Here is a 16,666-nt window from a genome sequence, read left to right on the forward strand (position 1 = left end):
TTAAATCTTGTGTTTACCAGAGATGTGCTCATAAATTTCTTGGAAATAAGTCATTCAGCATGAAAAAAGCATAAAAAACAACTAATCGACTAAAGAAATCTTCTTCGACTAAGACCAAAACGACTGATTAGTCGACTAATCGACTAAGAGGGGGCAGCCGTAGAAGTCAGCACACAGAACCACAAAACAAATTCTTACCAATACTTCCATCTCAACCTTTACCCAAACTATTAAAGCTAACAACCAGTCGTCTTTTTCCTGCTCTAATGAGAGCAGGAAATACCAAGCAACGTTCCTTAAACGTTTAATGAATAGACAAATAAAATATATGTCCAATATTCACCCATTCATTCATCTCCTCTGTTTTCCTCAACGATAATGCTTCAGTCATGCGTGCAGTGCAACGCATCCCTGCACGCTAGGATGTGCACAGCGTTGTGAGTAACAAACATGTGAGAGATAATGACGTAAACATTGCACTTTTGAATGCACCATGCGTTGCATTTGGATACAAAATCTAATAAAACATGTTATTCTGACTGAGTCTTCATTTCGGGGTGAACTGTTCCGTTAGTCAAACATGCAGAGTAATGACTAAATGCTCATACACTTGACTACACCGTGACATAACACAATAGCATTAATGACATGAGTGAAGTTGTCATTTCAAGCCAGTTGCAGAGATGAAACCTTCCTTCATTCACGCCTTCAGTCTGACCTTGACAAGGCAACTATGACCTACAGTATATCAATTGAAGTATATGGTCTTATAATAATAATAATAATAATAATAATGCCTTCACACAGTCAGGATGGGTGTCTGGATATAAACAGTTGAGCTGAGACATGTGTGTTTCCTTCAGTAACAGCATTATGTGATGTAGAAACTAGTGAGACTGTTTGACCTCCTGACCCCCTCCGTCGTCGTACCTGTGGCAGGGCGATGGACAGCTGCCTCGAGAGCGACTCCTTCTCGTGGCCCAGGTCTCGCAGGCGGAGGTGCGCCGTCCCCAGACTGTCCTGGGTCTCCCTCAGGCTCTCCAGCAGCCTCTCCCTCTCCGTCAGCATGTTCACCATCAGCGACTCCAGGTTGCCCGTGCTGCCACCCTCATCGCTGCTGCCGCCACCGCCACTTCCATTTCCACTACTGCCACTGCTGCCGCCACCACTACCGCCACGGGGATCCCTGCTGCCGTAGCCCCCAATGCCTCCAATCCCTCCTCCGCCTATCCCTCCTCCGCCCCCCGCCGGGGAAGACGAGCCGCCTCCTCCTCCGCCGCGCCCGTCCTCCGAGATGGTGGGCATCACCTCGCACATCATCTTGAAGCCTGGGTGTGAGAGGTGATATCTGAGAGGATGTGTAGGACACTAGAACCACTGACTCGTCATCAAACGGGCCAATAAGTTACTGCGTCGGTTCGGGGGTTATTTCCTCGCAAGCTGATTGGGCGGCAGGCCAGAGACCAGTGCTGGTGGGGGTGGGTGAGGGCAGCTCTGTGATTGTGTGGGTGAGAGTTCCAGTGGTTTTCGGGGGGGAAACAGTGTAGGGATGCGGAGGGGTGGGGTGGAGGTGGGGGTGCAGGGGTAAAGAGGGAGAAGTGCAGGTTTGGTGGATGACCTCTGACCCCCGGCCCAGGCTTCACTGAGATGAGAGACGAACCTGGAACGAGAAGAAGAAGAAGAATAATGTGAGTTAAAAACAAAATGATGGAGGAACACATGATGTTATATAACATCATGTGTTCCTCCATCATTTTGTATATATATAATAAACATAAATAAATATAATAAATTATGACCAGATTAGGAAAAGCAAGGACAGCATTTCTAAGACTTGGAAACATCTGGAAGTCGACACACATAACTAGAAACACCAAGATAAAGTTATACAACAGCTGTGTACTATCTGTACTTCTATATGGTGGCTGAGTGCTGGGGAATGACTGAAAGAGACATATAGGCAAGCTTTCCAGCTTTCACAATACGAAAGATCATGAGGATATTCTGGCCTAGGAAGATCACAAACCATGAAAAACACAAAACGACAGGGTGCATGGACATGGAAACAATATTGATAAGAAGAAGATGGAGATGGAGATGGAGATAGATTGGACATGTATTAAAGGAAACCATCTGATGAAATGACAGAAGTGGCATTGTGTTGGACACCAGAGGGAAAACGCAAAAAGAGGGAGGCCCAAAACAACCTGGAGGCGAACCATCGAAGGAGAAATGAAGAAGAGAAGATACAGCTGGAACAGCATTGAGAAGAAAGCAAACAACAGAGATGAGTGGAGATCCTTAGTCCTTGCCCTATGTGCCACCAGGCGCAACAAGGACTAAGTAAGTAAGTCATTTTCCACCAGGTTGTGATCTCATATCATCACACACATATGATCCATCCTGACACACACTGGAGCACCTTTTCTCAGGCGTTTCTCCAAACCCTCAAAGACAGAGTAAGCATTGCTGTTGCAGCAGCAGCAGCAGCAGCAGCAGAGCTCTCTCTCTCTCTCCATCTCTCTCTCTTCCACTGACTGGCATCGCGATACTCAACGTCTGGAGTAATTCATCCATCAGTGCATGTCTCGGCTTTATGTATCCGAGCGTCCATAGTCGTAATGGTAGAAAATGAATGCGCATGATGTACGGAAATGAGTCGCAGCCTATTCAAACACACAACAAATTATCATCAGGCCTGTATAGGTATAGCAGAAAAGATGCGGCGCTGTTTCATACATTCATGTGAGAGGAGAAAAAAAAAGGGTGTCATCATGAATTGTAATTACGAGGCTGTATCCAGGAGGAAATAGGCTACCCATCTGTAAAAAAAAAAATTATTCTGGGTGAATGCAGGAGGTTTATTATCCTCATGGGTGTTAGGAATGGGAATTAATTGCTGTCTTATTATAATAATAAATAATAAATGGTCTAAATAGAGGGGAATATTTTGAAGCTGTGCAGGATATAGCCTATCACACATCATGGGAGGAGGTTGTGACAATCACGCTGTAAAATGATGAAGGCCTAATTAACACGTTCAATCAGAAAGATAGATTGGATTATTTTTTAGTGATTAAGATTAATGTCGAAAAAACGGCGGTTTTATTCCGACTGCAAGGCGTCTATTTCCTATCAACACCCCACTCCCTCCATCCATCCCTCCATCCTCCCTCCTCCTCCTCCACCCATAAACAGCTGGACGGTCTAACGCACGGCTACATTTGTGCACCGAGCATCACGGTGGCTTTCAGCCCTTTAGTGTGTCTTCTTCTTACCCTCTCCATGATCGACAGAGAAAGGAAGTATAGGCGCCTCATCGGTGGCCGGTTCACTCCATCAGAGCACCTGAGAGACGGAGGCTGCAGATTATCCCCGTTACAGCAGCCCGGTTACCAGCCTGCCTGCTCCATCCTCTCTCTCTCTCTCTCTCTCTCTGGCAAGATACACACAGGAGACACAAGCAGCATCCGGTCACCACTTCCACAATAAAATGATAGAAGTCTGCAAAACATCTGGACTGACCACAAATGATCACCCTGACTAGACATGGGTGGAAATGAGCCAATTAATTAACCCATACTTTTTACATACTGAAATATTACATAGCCCACATAGGCTACATCGAGTCAATATACTTAAACATTTTAATGTAGCAACATATTTTGAAATTATTTATATCATTGATTCATCATTTAGTATATTATAATAATAATAATAATAATAATAATAATAATAATAATAATAATAATAATAAATAATAAATAATAATACATTTGTTTTTTATAGCACTTCTCAAAACAGATGTTACAAAGTGCTTCACAAGACAATAAAAGCAGATAAATAAAATAAAAGATATGGTAACTGGTAAAACAGAACATCAGACAATAAAAGCAGATAGAGTAAAACAAATATGGTACCTGCTAAAACAGAACACCACAGAACATATCAATAATAATAGAAGTGGTAAAATGGTAGGGCAAGTTGATAAAACAAATATACAGTATATATACATAAATGTGTATAAATGTACACATGTGTCCAGAAACGGATGTATACATACATATATTCATACCCTTCAACTTATAGGAATGCTATCCTAAAAAAAAGTACGTTACATTATGTTAGAAAATGTATGTTACATTATGTTATATGTAATGTTATTTGTTATGTATATGGTACAAAGTGCTTCACAAGACAATAAAAGCAGATCAATGAAGCAAAAGTAAAAAGAAAATAATGAAAATAATAATTCATATTATTATTATTAATAATAATATTAAAAATAATAGTAATAATAATAACTACATTCTAATAAGTGCTCCACAAGACAATACAAGCAGATAAATGAAGCAAAAGTAAAAAAAAATAATATATATATATATATTATTATGATTTATTGCACTAGCTTATTAGCACAGCCTTAATGGTATAGCCTACAACCCCTGCATTTGACTGCACATTTTGTATGAGCATGCGACAAATAAAACCCCAGAATCTTGTTAAAATCTCTAATAAATATCACTTTAGTTTCATTTTTTTTTTTTATCACAATTTCTTGATGCACGCTCACATTGAGTGTTTGTGAGTAGACATCACTTTATAGCATCAGAAGCCCCCCAAAAAGATGGGAAACACTGATTTGCAGGACAGGTAACTAGGAACCTAGGACAGGTGTAAAGACACATTGGTATATCAAGCCTTTATTGACTTCCTGGGGACAAATTGTTGAAAATTAGCAATATAGTATCACTCTGTTAAAAAAAAAGAATAATGACTGATAAATAATAATATGAATCACTTCTGTAGATAACCTAAAACATAAAGACAAACAAGTTGAAACTTTATTCTGAAGACAAATAATAGAGCTTCCTGATGTTTCTGTGTAACTTGACGACCTCCCATCGTTTATCTTCCCTCATCTCTCTCCTCCTCGGTAAAGATGCTGGGTCTTAAAGAAACAAGCTCTCACCGGCGGCTATATAAACTCCTCACATCCTCACAATCACTCATAACTGCACTTTGTTGCAGTTGTATACCTTTAAACACAAAACCAATGAACATCATCAGAGGAGAATGATTTCCTCAATTTATTCTCAATGTGTGGTACATGAAACTTGCTTTAAAAATATTAAACAATAGCACCCTCTGGTGGTTCAATAAGAGAAATGCAATGAACTGCCACCATAAGGTTTTAGGCCAAATGTCTTGATTATTTTTAAATAACCATCATGCATTCACATGTTAATGTGTGAAACTGAACAGTATGAGGAACTTTTTAAAAGGTCACAATCAGCAATAAACAACTTAAAGATTACCAAAACTTTTGTTAAAAGTTCATATTAAGGTGAGTCATTTGGGGGGATTTATGAGGTATTAAATTATGTTATTCAAACAAATTGATCTACAAGTTATTTATTCCTTATCATTAAATTACCATCTACTCAAATGAGGTAAAAAGGTACCAGTCACCATCACCAGTCATGAGGCCTGTCAGCCAATCAGATTGCAGGGGAGGCGGGTCTTAGAGGTGGTGACGTAATGTTCTTTTCAGAGAGGGTGATGTACAGTAAAGAGAAAGAAAGAAAGAAAGAAAGAAAGTCTGTGATGATAAACAGCAGATCACAGCTTTGGCTGTATGAGTTTTCATACTTACAAACTGTTTTATAGTTAAATAGTTTTACAGAGAATATTCTTTAAGAAGGCAACTTGATATCTGCATCTTTTGAGGAATCTGATCATTTACAGTTCAGAGGAAATTCTTTTTTTGCAGCAAAGCAGCATAAAAATATAAAACATCAGCACAATAAAAACACAATAACACAATAAAGATAATGTCCTGTCTGACACTGTTAGTCAGTCATACAATTAGTTTGAGAGATTTAGTACTTATAATGGTCAGAATAGTCTAAAGTTGTTGTAAATATGGCCATTAAAATCACCTGAGAGTGCTGCTAACTAATCCTGCTGCTGATTTTATACTATGATTTTTTATTTATTTTTTTACTACTTGTGCTATGTTTATTTATTGCACTATATTTTGTTTGTCATATTGAGATTTGACCACCTCTGTGACAGACAGGGTCAGTGAATAAGAAGCTGAATCACAGACTTGATTAACTGCCTCACAAATATTCAACATTATCAGCAAAGACCTGAAGACGAGTCAGCCTCAAATGACAAGTTCATCTAAGATTGTAAAAACATGAAGAGAGCAGAGCAGAGCAGAGCGGAACGGACAAACAGACACATTGTGATTTGGCAACAGCACCTGAATGAGGTCTATTACTGAGGCACCATTTACAGAATCACAGTATTTGTTTGTTCCTCTTTGAGGAAGTCACATATACCACATTCAATGACTTTTATCCTTTACCTTTAATAGTTAAAGTATGAATATGCCTATCATGGAATAATACTTATTTAAAAGTAAAAAATCCTGCTATTAAATTTGACTGAAGTTGAAGTGTTGTTGCAGTAAAATCTTAAATATCGAAAGTAAAAATGACTCTTAGTAAAGAATGGTTCTTTTCACTGTTTTTGTTTTTTAGTGCTATTATATATAGTTTTATAGTCACTATACAGTATATGACTATAGTCACTATTATACTGTATATATAGTGTATAGGGCTATTAATGGAACTTGTTTTTGAACAGATAAATATATAAAGCTGGCTACTTTAAACTCTAACAGTACATAAAATAGTGTGTTTATCTGAAATATAAATAACCAGTAAATGCATTTTTAAGAAAGATTTAAGGGAGAAAAAGTATAATACAGTAATTAATTCAAGTGTAGTCTAGTAAATGTACACAGTCTCAGTGTTTCTAAATATCTGAACAAAAGGAACCTTTAAAGCTAAACTCACCAGAACTCACTGCATCATGACGTCCTAAAAGACCCACTGACAGCCTGTTGACAGCTTCAGCTCCACCTCTGGTCACTAACAGCTGGATGAAATGTCACAGCGCCTGTTGTGGACGATGTCCTCTGCAGACCAACACACCAGACCTGTTAAAGGTCCCACAGGGAGCTGGACCTCACGGTTTCACAGGAAACTGGCTACAGATGATGTAATACAGACAATCCTACCACAGGAATAATAAAACCCTATATATGTCTAATTATTTCTGTTGCTTTTATTTAAGTGTAGGTTTAAATATACAGTATACTTCAACTTCAGCTTAGTATTTCATAATTTCTTGTAGTTGTAAAAAGCAGTTTATTAGCAGTAATTGTTTTTATTTCAGCATACAAAAATGCTTTAACAGCTCACTTTGCTATTGTAATATGTTATCCTATGTTTATATTTTATATGTTAGTTGTAGTAGTTTGGTATTTTTATAGTGTATCCTAATATATTCTTTATATTGCATGTATATATAGTGTTGATATGTATATTTACTGTTCCTACTACTGCTATAACACAATAATTTCCCAATTTAGTATCAATAAAGTACATCCATAATACTCTTGTTTAAAAGCATCTAAACAGATTTATTGTCTCTCATTGTCCTTTCCATTACAGACACACTAATAATGTATCTCCACAAACTATTTGTATCCGTCATCATCAGCTATAAAACACTATTTCACTGGGAGTTTGCCCCTCAATACAACACTTAACTAGCAACAGAATAAAAGTAGAATGGTTTACCTGTTTTGCACCTATATTTGTGCAAAAACTGCAACCAAACTGTATTTTATGGACTGATATTGGCTGGAAAATATCCAAACATGTATGAGCATCCATAAAGTGCACGGTTACACTCAATGACACACTGTATTTGCTTCTATATCCACAAGACTGAACATTTCAAAATTAACTCTGGGCATTGCATCATGATAAACAGACTTGCTTCCTGAAGACGTCTCTATTTGGCCGATATGACGGCGGTGACTGACAGCGGGCAGCTGCATGGACACCAGGAGAGGAGGGGCCCTGCGGGGTCATGGAAGGTCAACGGGTCAGAGGAATGCTGATAGGAATGCCCTGAGCGGCGGGGAGGGAGGGGAGCATCTCGCCAGCAGGACAACAACAAGCATCAGCAGCTCCCCGGGGAGCCATGACAGTGGACAACAGGCCCAGTGTCTCTCTGCAGAGACACACAGTGACCCGCAGGAGGACGAAGAGGAGGTGGAGGCAGGGAGCACAAACACATCTAAACAGGGTGACACACACATCCATCTCTCACACATTCTCCCCATACTGTATTCTTACTTATATTCTATTGTACGTTGTTATTGTAGTTTGTACAATTTACTCTTACATATAAATACAGTGCTACATTATTTACACAATATAATAGTTGTAATATAATACCTCACAACTGCTTTTCAGGATCCAGATTCAGCCTGAGACAATCTAATAAAGCCCCCAATATGTTCGTAATTTGATGTTATTACAGGCCCACAAATGTATATTTTTGTTTTCTAACATTTGGATTTTTTTTAGTATATACTAATTATTAAATATTTTCTAACAAGGCTGCAAAATCAGAGCATAAATATTTACTTTTTATTTCATATTTAACATTTAGCAATCTGAATCTAATGAGAAAACTTGACCTATATGGAGGACCACAAGAGTCATGGAAATAGTAATAAAGCATTTTATGAATTAATAGCTATTTGTACAATAAAAACAGCCATTCATAAATTTGTTTAGAAATTAATTTATTAATCTATGAATAAATAGAATAAAGTACAAAATTATTAATTATGTGATATTCTAATGGAAATTAAAAAGAGGAATTATAAAATGAATTTACAAATGAAATATTATTCCATGTATAAATAGTTCAAATAAAAAAGGGATTTACAAAAAACAACATATAACAGTCAATAAGTACATCATCATTGAGTTAAAAATACAGATTTTAATCAGGCATTTAAAAGCGTAATTTCCTTTTCCAATTAGCTATTTGATTTCATTAGTCATATAGCTTGATGGATTAATATTAACATTTTAAAATCTTTTTATAATTCTTCTTATTGCCCATTAATTGTAATTGTAATTTAGTCTATTTAATTGTAGATTGATAAAATAATTTGTAAACAAATGCATTAACGCCTATTTTTTGTACAATTAGCTATTAATTAAATGAAATGCTTTATTACTGTTTCCATGACATTTGTGGTCCTCCACAGACCCAGAGCTGAGAGTTTCAAAAGAGGTAGCTGCTTTCTGACTGACCTGCATGGAGGAAGACGCCGTTCTCCGGGAATACAATCATACGAGGCGTTACTGTGGCGTGAGAGGTAGCAGGCAGAGCAAGTTGGAGGGTATACAGTTAAAATCAGTCCCGGCAAAGTCCCCCACAGAATAATTAGATTTTGAGACGTTTGGAGGTTTAGAGTTTTTAAATTAGGACTTTATTTGAAGATGTTTTAACACTGAAGACCCTGCTTTGATGAAGACTTCCCTGAAACTGAAGATTTCTGAAAACACACATATACATATTTTTAGTGTTGTTGTTGAGATCTTTAAATCTAACGTAGACCACAGAGATGAACACACCGTACAATATGTCATGATTCAGGAGCCGAGTCTGTCTCCATTTATACATACAACCCATCTGGATATCTGTGTCAGTGCAAATCGGAGAGTGTGTTTGTGTGTGTGTGTGTTTGTGTGTGTGTGTGTGTGTGTGTGTGTGTGTGTGTGTGTGTGTGAAGGCTGTCGGAGCGTGCTGCATTAAGTGTGTATAGGCAGATTCTGTGGAGGCTCTGCAGGCAGATTACTCTGGACCTCGGCCGGGTGTTCAGCCGGGACGTTTGCCTCTGTGAGAGAAGAGAGAGAAAGATCCACTCAATAAAAACAATTACAACAGAAATCCACACCACCAACAACAACAACACGCATATCATATCTCAGATTGTTTACCTTTATCTTCTACTTTTGGTGTCTGTGCTTGGAACTTTAGTTCTCCATTAGGACCCGCAGGAGGCTGTCCGTCAGCTGCCTGCTGTTCCTTCTGTCTCTGGGACATCTCTAATACCGCCTGGAATTGAAAAATAGCAATTGCATTATCATCTGTACATGCTTCGGTGTTATTACAGGCTGAAAACTGGTCGTTGAGTTAATATAACTCAAGTTTAACCCCTATATGATTATTTAATCCAGTTTCAGATGACTGACGTGGCGGGACAGTTACCTGCTGGTACTCTTTCCTCTGGGCCTCCAGGGCTTTGCCTCTCTCCTTCAGCAGCTCCTGCTGCTGACGCAGATTCTCTGCCTTTCTCTTCAGCTCTTCCTCTTTGTCCCTGAGTTCAACCTCAAATCGCACGAGCTCTTCCTCTGTGTACGCCGGCTTGGTTTCCAGAGTCTGCAGAGACAGCAGGGGAACCGATGCAATCAGGGAATTCACACAACTATTAAAATGTTTTGGGTTTGTAAAGGCTAAAACTTCTTCATATCAGTTGGTTCTGCTGCCGTCTCCATCTTTACTCAGCATGCAAATGTACATATTATACGTACATATTTTAGTGTAAAAGGAAGGTGTATAGTCCACTCTGTAGTAAACTGTGCTGATGCTCTTTATATGACCTAATCACATCTTTACTGGAAGAGAAATCTATATTGTGGCATTCAGTCAGATACACTGCCAGCTGCTTAGTATAAACTACAAATAATCAGTGTTCTCTCCCATGATATTTTCATCACATTAAAACTCTGAAGCTAAGGAGAACCTTGACAATGACATATTTACAGAAGCACACACCCTTATTTAAAAAGGTATGATATGCAGGAATTGTATGTATGTATGACATGAAAAAGAAAATCTCTCTGGTTCTGCCTCATCGATTTTTGATTCATCTTTTTCCAAACTGTCCATCCTGAGTCCGACAGTGTTGTAGCGGTGCGGTGCTAAATGCAACACTACATTACTTTTAATCTCAGCAGCCACTTGTGGGAGCAGCTCCGAGTCTGTGAGTTGATGAGGTAAAGAATCACATTACCCATTTAACTTCACCACCCACATTCTCCCAGCCAGTACTGGGATTTGAACCACAGACCCTCCTATCGCCCGCCCACTTCCCCGACCTTCAGGCCCCCTCTGGAGGCTCTTTACCTCCCACTCTTTGGGATTACTGAACTCCTTCTTCTCGGTGGACTTGAGGAACTCCTCCAGGCTGACGAGACGATCTTGATTTGCGTCCACCTTTTAACACAGAAACGTAAGCTGCATCAGTTGAAGCAAAGCAGAGAAGAAAAAAAAAGAGCAGAGATAAAAGCAAATACTTAAGACTCACATTTTTCATGACATGCTCCCTCATCCTCAGTCTCTCTTCCTCCATCTCCATCATATCATCTTCCTCATTCTTTGCGTCATAGACCTTCTCCAGCTGGAGGAGGGAAATGAACAGGTGTTACAGGACTGCTGTTCATATCACTGCTGTCAGAAGAAACAGCTGTGTTTTCAAATAGATGATCATTCCTTTTTGATATTCTGTCATGTCATTTTAAGGAGTTTCATTGTAAAACCGAACAAGTAAAACCTTGAGTTTGAAGCCATGATGCACTGCAGGGTTCCTTACCTCTTTAGTGAAGAGAGCCTCCAATTCCTGCTCATCTAAAACACCATCTTCATTTGTATCTAAACAGGACAGAGAGGAACTTTATTCATATTTGTTCATATCATAATAGACAGGAGTTAAAAGAAGAGGCATCACTCACCATGCAGTTTAAAAAATGTTTTGGGGTTGAACTCCTTAGGATCAAGTCCGTCTGTCTCCTCCCAAACTTCCCGCAGCTGAGCAACACTACCCTGAGTGTGGGGGAAATGCAGCAAAACATGTAAGAGAGCTTCATCCACTTCCACTGAAAACCAACATGGGTGCATTTGTGCGTACCGGAGCATTGACTTTGGGGTGCTCGCGGTGTTTGTCCTTAAGCTCCTGCATCCTCTTCTCCTCTCTGTCCCTCTTCTCCTGGTCCAGGCCCTTCAGGTACTCCCGTCTCTCGTGCTCCTTCAGCATCTCGTAGCGTTTGAACTCCTCGTGTCTCTCGGCGTCGTAATTCTCCAGGTCCTTTGTGGCCTACACAAAAGAGCCAGACAGAGGCTATCATCTTTAAATCAAAAAATTGGTGTTCAGATATGGTGTCTGGAACAATCAGAAACAGGTTTGCCATCTTGTTTTGTAATTGTAGCACCCTTGTGTCTGATCAGTGTAATTTTGATTCTGCTGGACTGTGAGGGGATTCATTAAAATCTGGTCAGAAACATATAAAACGTTGACTGATTTTTACAGTCTCTGGGGTCTAAAAAAATCCAGTCTTTATTATCTTTGGATGATCTTACCGTTGAGATTAGCAGCTCGAGGTCTTTGGCCTCAAAGGTGTTTTGATTGTGGGGATCCAGATGTTCAAACTGCTTCAGCAGGGAGGCGTGGTCCATCTGCAGGCCTTCACAGCAGACACATCAATTACTAAACACATGACTTCCATTATGTCCCATACACACTGAACACATGTCTGTGTGGAGGCTACATTCCTCTCTCAATACACACCTCTCTAATGTGTTTATTTTACAAGCAATGGCAGTAAAACATTTTACATGAACATTCTTTTGTACATGTGCTGCTTCCATCTGCTTTGCTTGGGAAAAATGTGATCTGCTTCCATGCACATGAACTGATATTAAGAAATAGCATGATAAGTGATAACAATTAATAATTGCTAGAGCTGCATCCATTTGTTTTTTACATACAATTTAAATTTTCACATCTGTTAATGAAAATGTGAACAGCTTATAGGGAACAACTGGATGTTTTTATGTATTCGAGTTGTTTGCATACTTAAATATATGCACTTGTGCATGTGTATCTATTTCTAACTGCAAATCTGTCCATGAAGATTCTGGTTATCTATCTATGCTTACATTGCTGAAATCATCAGTTACTGTTGATTATTACACGTCTTTGTTGAATACTCGATTCTGATTGGTCAATCATGCCTTTTACCGTCTTTTGTTTCTTTATAGCAGACTGTTGCTATGTATAACAGACCGTTGCTATAGGTGCAGTTATGATCTTGGACTCTGGCTGACCGTTTTTGAGTCAAATTATTGATTTCTTAAGTAAGTAGTCGTGTAATAAGCGGGATAATGTACAGCCAGCGGTTCATTGTTGTGAAATAAACCCCTTCAGGGCGAAGCGAGACCCTGCCAGGGTTTATTTCACAACAATGATCAGCTCGCTGTACATTATCCCTTACTTAGTTGATGGACCAAAAAAGAAACCAAGTCAGTCTTTTAAATTATTAATTCTAGTTTTTTTCAAGTAAAAACACAAACATTTGCAGGTTGCAGTTCTCCCATACGCAAAAATATTGCTTTACATATAATTACTATAGCATAATTTGGATCAAATGTAGTATGTATTATTTATTAGTAAGATAAGACACTATTGGTTCAGATAAGTGATTTGTCAATAAATGTTTTATAAAGTAAACAACATACTTTATAATTCAGCACATAATCAAACTACTTATAAAAAGACAGTACTACTTAAACATTAGTATTCTCTGCTACCATCCAATTGTCCACCGGAGATCTTTAAATTAAATCTGATACAATCTATCTCCATAGGTATAAATACATAAATACTCTCTCTCTACAGTAAAATGAGTCCACTCACTCTGTGTGTTGGTGCTGTCCAGTTTGGCCTTGAGCAGCATCCTGAGGCGAGAAACCTCCTGACGCTTCAGCTCATCCAGACGAGTCCTCACATGGTGACTGACCAGGTCCAGCTCTTTACTGAGACGTCCATTCTAACAGAGAACACGAGACATCCAGGTGAGAAGAACAGATTAAACATGAGATCCTCTTGTTACCTGTAAAAAGGTAAATGAGGAGGCTTTGAGAGTGAGAATGAAGAAGAAATGGATGCTGACCTTGATGTCCTCTGTGTTCGCTGTTTGCAGTTTCTCTCTGAAGTGAGGGTCCGTCTCCAGAACCTCTATCACCTCTCTGAGATACCTGTCGTAGTAGAGACCAGTGTCCTGCAAGAGAGTGTTGTAAAGAACAGGTTATTCACAACAACCTGAATCTCAGCTAAAGTACATGACTAGACTACTGAGACCATTACCCCGTTCTCCTCCGGCACTTCCTCTTTAGCTTCCTGTTTGTCTCCATTGCGATCAATAGGCACTGACCAGACCCCAGCAGAGATGGATAGAAGAAGCAGCAGCCAGCCGGGTTTCAGGTTCATCCTCCTTCAAAATAAACAACAACGTATGCTACAATATTGTCTGCAAAGCGTTGTCTGAAAAGCTACAATCTTAGCACAAGAAAGAATAAGAGGCAGGTTTTTGACAATTAAAAACTAGTGCAAGTTCTCCTGCATAATAGCTGCACAATATGTTGTATGCCAGCCAGGTGTGCCAAATTGCATTAAAAAATAATCCAAATTCATGTTTCATTTGCCACAGTTCTCAATTTGCATATTTTGACCTTAAATTCAACAAAATGCTCTTTTTTTAGTGAACTCTTGGGATATTTTTGGTAAGAAATGATCGCTCTTAAAAACTGTAAATACGGCAATTTCTTCTGCTTATTTGTATTTTTTTTGTTTTATTTGAACTTTACTCCTACACTTTACACTGTATATTTTAATATGTGAAATGTTTTGAACACTAATATCTAAAATGTACTGGTGATTTTGTCATGATAGTATTGTTACCTATCGTTTGTCCTTTGGGTGTGGATTTTTATATGAGCCATTATAGGTTTCTTCCACACCCTCGCACGCATTGTACATTCCGTTCATGTGAATTGTATTTTATTGTCTTTTTATATATGTAAAACAAATAAACAAATAAACAAAATCTTAAATAACATTCCATTGTGATTATTCCAAGACTACACATGTTCATATGCAAAGTATAAAACAATACCATTTCTGTGTCCAATTCTGCTTTTGATCATATTTGGAATATTGTATTTTCATCATTCGTCATTTATATCCAGCACAGGTGTGTCTTCTGTAACTGAACAGTACGATATTGCACCAAGTTTGGTTTTTAGCTGCCTTAACACTGCTATATTCTAACTGTGCTGGATTTGATCTCTAGATATGGAGGGGCTTGTTTTATCCTCCACATGAACAGTGTCAAACTTTCATTTTAAAAGGTGCAGACACAGTTTATCACAATATGTTTCTATTTGTCACTAGCTACATGACTCAAGTCCAAAGCATACCTGAGAAGATAGTAAACCAGAACCTGGATAACTCTGTACATGTAACAGTCATTGAGAACACATCATATTCAGATTTTTTTTTTTACATTTATCCTTTGATATTGCAATATATTGTTATTAATTGTTATTTATTTGTTTGTTTGTTTTATTGACACAACAAACATTAATTACTTATTTATTGTGTTCTTCCATTTACATGCATGGTCTTTTTAAATATCTATATATTGTAAATTGCTTAATGAATTGTATATATATATGTTTTTGTTTTGTACTTTTTTATTATTTTTTATTTATTATTGAATTGACGCTTTTGCAATATTGTTCACCTGACAGTCATGCCAATAAAGCATATTGAATTGAATTGAATTGAATTGAATTTGGATTTTAGTGTAATTAGTTGGTGGCTGGTGTTTACATTGTATGCCGAATTTACCAGGAGACTTAAAAGATTTATAAAAGGTATAAGGTTTTTATTTTTTTTACACGTGTGTGTCTTCACCATAGAGTTTAAACTATAATATCACATTTTATAGACGGAGTCTGGTTTAACGACCAATGTTGAGCAGGAAAAACTTATTTTTGCGAGCTCAATTAACAGCATATATTCAATTTAAGACAGCAGTAATGTTACTTAACGTTACTGGAATAAATGACACGTTTTAATTAGGATATTATTAGTATTATATGTTTTTTTTGTGTCGCTAGCTAGATAACTAGCTTCAAATGAACAACACGGAAGCGGATGAGTGGAGGAATCAACACATAAATGTTATCTTTCTATAAATGTAATCACCTGTGAGATTAAACCTATAGCATGGGTGAATTAATGTTTGGGTTTTATATCATTTTAAGCATCATTAGTTGTTTAAAAGGTCATTTAACAGGTGATATAACCGGTTCTGGTTCTCCATCACCATGACACCTCACGTTAGCAGCGAGCTACAGAAACGTCTCTTTACCTGCGATGTCACCTCTTCTATGTCACGATTTTCTATTAATTCTTCGATTCTTTTGATTAAAAAAACTCAGCCGATATGAAACCCACAATTTAAAGTTTGTTATAACACTAGATATCTTTAAATAGCTCGTCTCTTACCACAAGTATGGGTTTAATATCTGATCCGATGCTGGAAAGCACGATCTGTAGTCGCGTCGGATAAAAATGACGTCATGAAAATGCTAGTGATGTGTTGGTGGCGAACAAGCCGGTTCAAAGAGCCGGCTCTTTAAACTGGCTCTTTAGAGGGTCAGACATGTTTTCATTATTTTCTGACTTTTCATAAACCAAACAACAGCAAAACTTTACAAAACTATTGCACACAACGTAAAACATGATGGAGCTGTATGTAAAAACATAAATCTAAACCAAACAATGAATCAACTGATCAAAAACATAATTGTCAGGTTAATCTATAATGACAACAATCATAAATTGTAGCTTTGCGATGAGGGGACGCCAACA

The 16,666-nt window shown here is 38.1% G+C and overlaps 2 protein-coding genes across 4 annotated transcripts in view; both read right to left on the bottom strand.

Annotated features, from left to right (window-relative positions):
- The window catches only part of ppfia3 (PTPRF interacting protein alpha 3), a 33,748-nt gene extending 30,316 nt beyond the window's left edge, over nucleotides 1–3,432 (bottom strand). For both annotated transcript variants that reach the window (XM_074655904.1, XM_074655903.1), the window contains exons 1-2: nucleotides 3,279–3,432; nucleotides 931–1,660 (exon numbers count right to left, since the gene is read on the bottom strand). In XM_074655904.1, coding sequence (XP_074512005.1) covers nucleotides 931–1,320 — 390 coding nt within the window. In that variant the 5' untranslated portion in view covers nucleotides 1,321–1,660; nucleotides 3,279–3,432. The remainder of the gene's footprint in view (nucleotides 1–930; nucleotides 1,661–3,278) is intronic.
- A 5,913-nt stretch (nucleotides 3,433–9,345) lies between these two features.
- Nucleotides 9,346–16,416, bottom strand: nucb1 (nucleobindin 1). 2 transcript variants are annotated; one of them, XM_074655909.1, is made up of 13 exons: nucleotides 16,301–16,416; nucleotides 14,093–14,219; nucleotides 13,899–14,006; nucleotides 13,643–13,775; nucleotides 12,307–12,410; nucleotides 11,858–12,043; nucleotides 11,682–11,772; nucleotides 11,543–11,601; nucleotides 11,258–11,350; nucleotides 11,077–11,166; nucleotides 10,159–10,329; nucleotides 9,888–10,005; nucleotides 9,346–9,784 (listed from the first exon to the last, which is right to left on the bottom strand). In XM_074655909.1, the coding sequence occupies exons 2-13, from the start codon at nucleotides 14,213–14,215 to the stop codon at nucleotides 9,699–9,701; spliced, it is 1,362 nt and encodes a 453-aa protein (XP_074512010.1). In that variant the 5' UTR covers nucleotides 14,216–14,219; nucleotides 16,301–16,416; the 3' UTR covers nucleotides 9,346–9,698. The 2 variants fall into 2 exon arrangements, with proteins under 2 accessions (XP_074512010.1, XP_074512011.1); XM_074655910.1 differs by having other exon boundaries at nucleotides 16,164–16,302.
- Nucleotides 16,417–16,666: the final 250 nt, after the last annotated feature.

This window comes from Sebastes fasciatus, chromosome 13 (assembly GCF_043250625.1).
Source record: "Sebastes fasciatus isolate fSebFas1 chromosome 13, fSebFas1.pri, whole genome shotgun sequence".
Lineage (NCBI taxonomy): Eukaryota > Metazoa > Chordata > Actinopteri > Perciformes > Sebastidae > Sebastes > Sebastes fasciatus.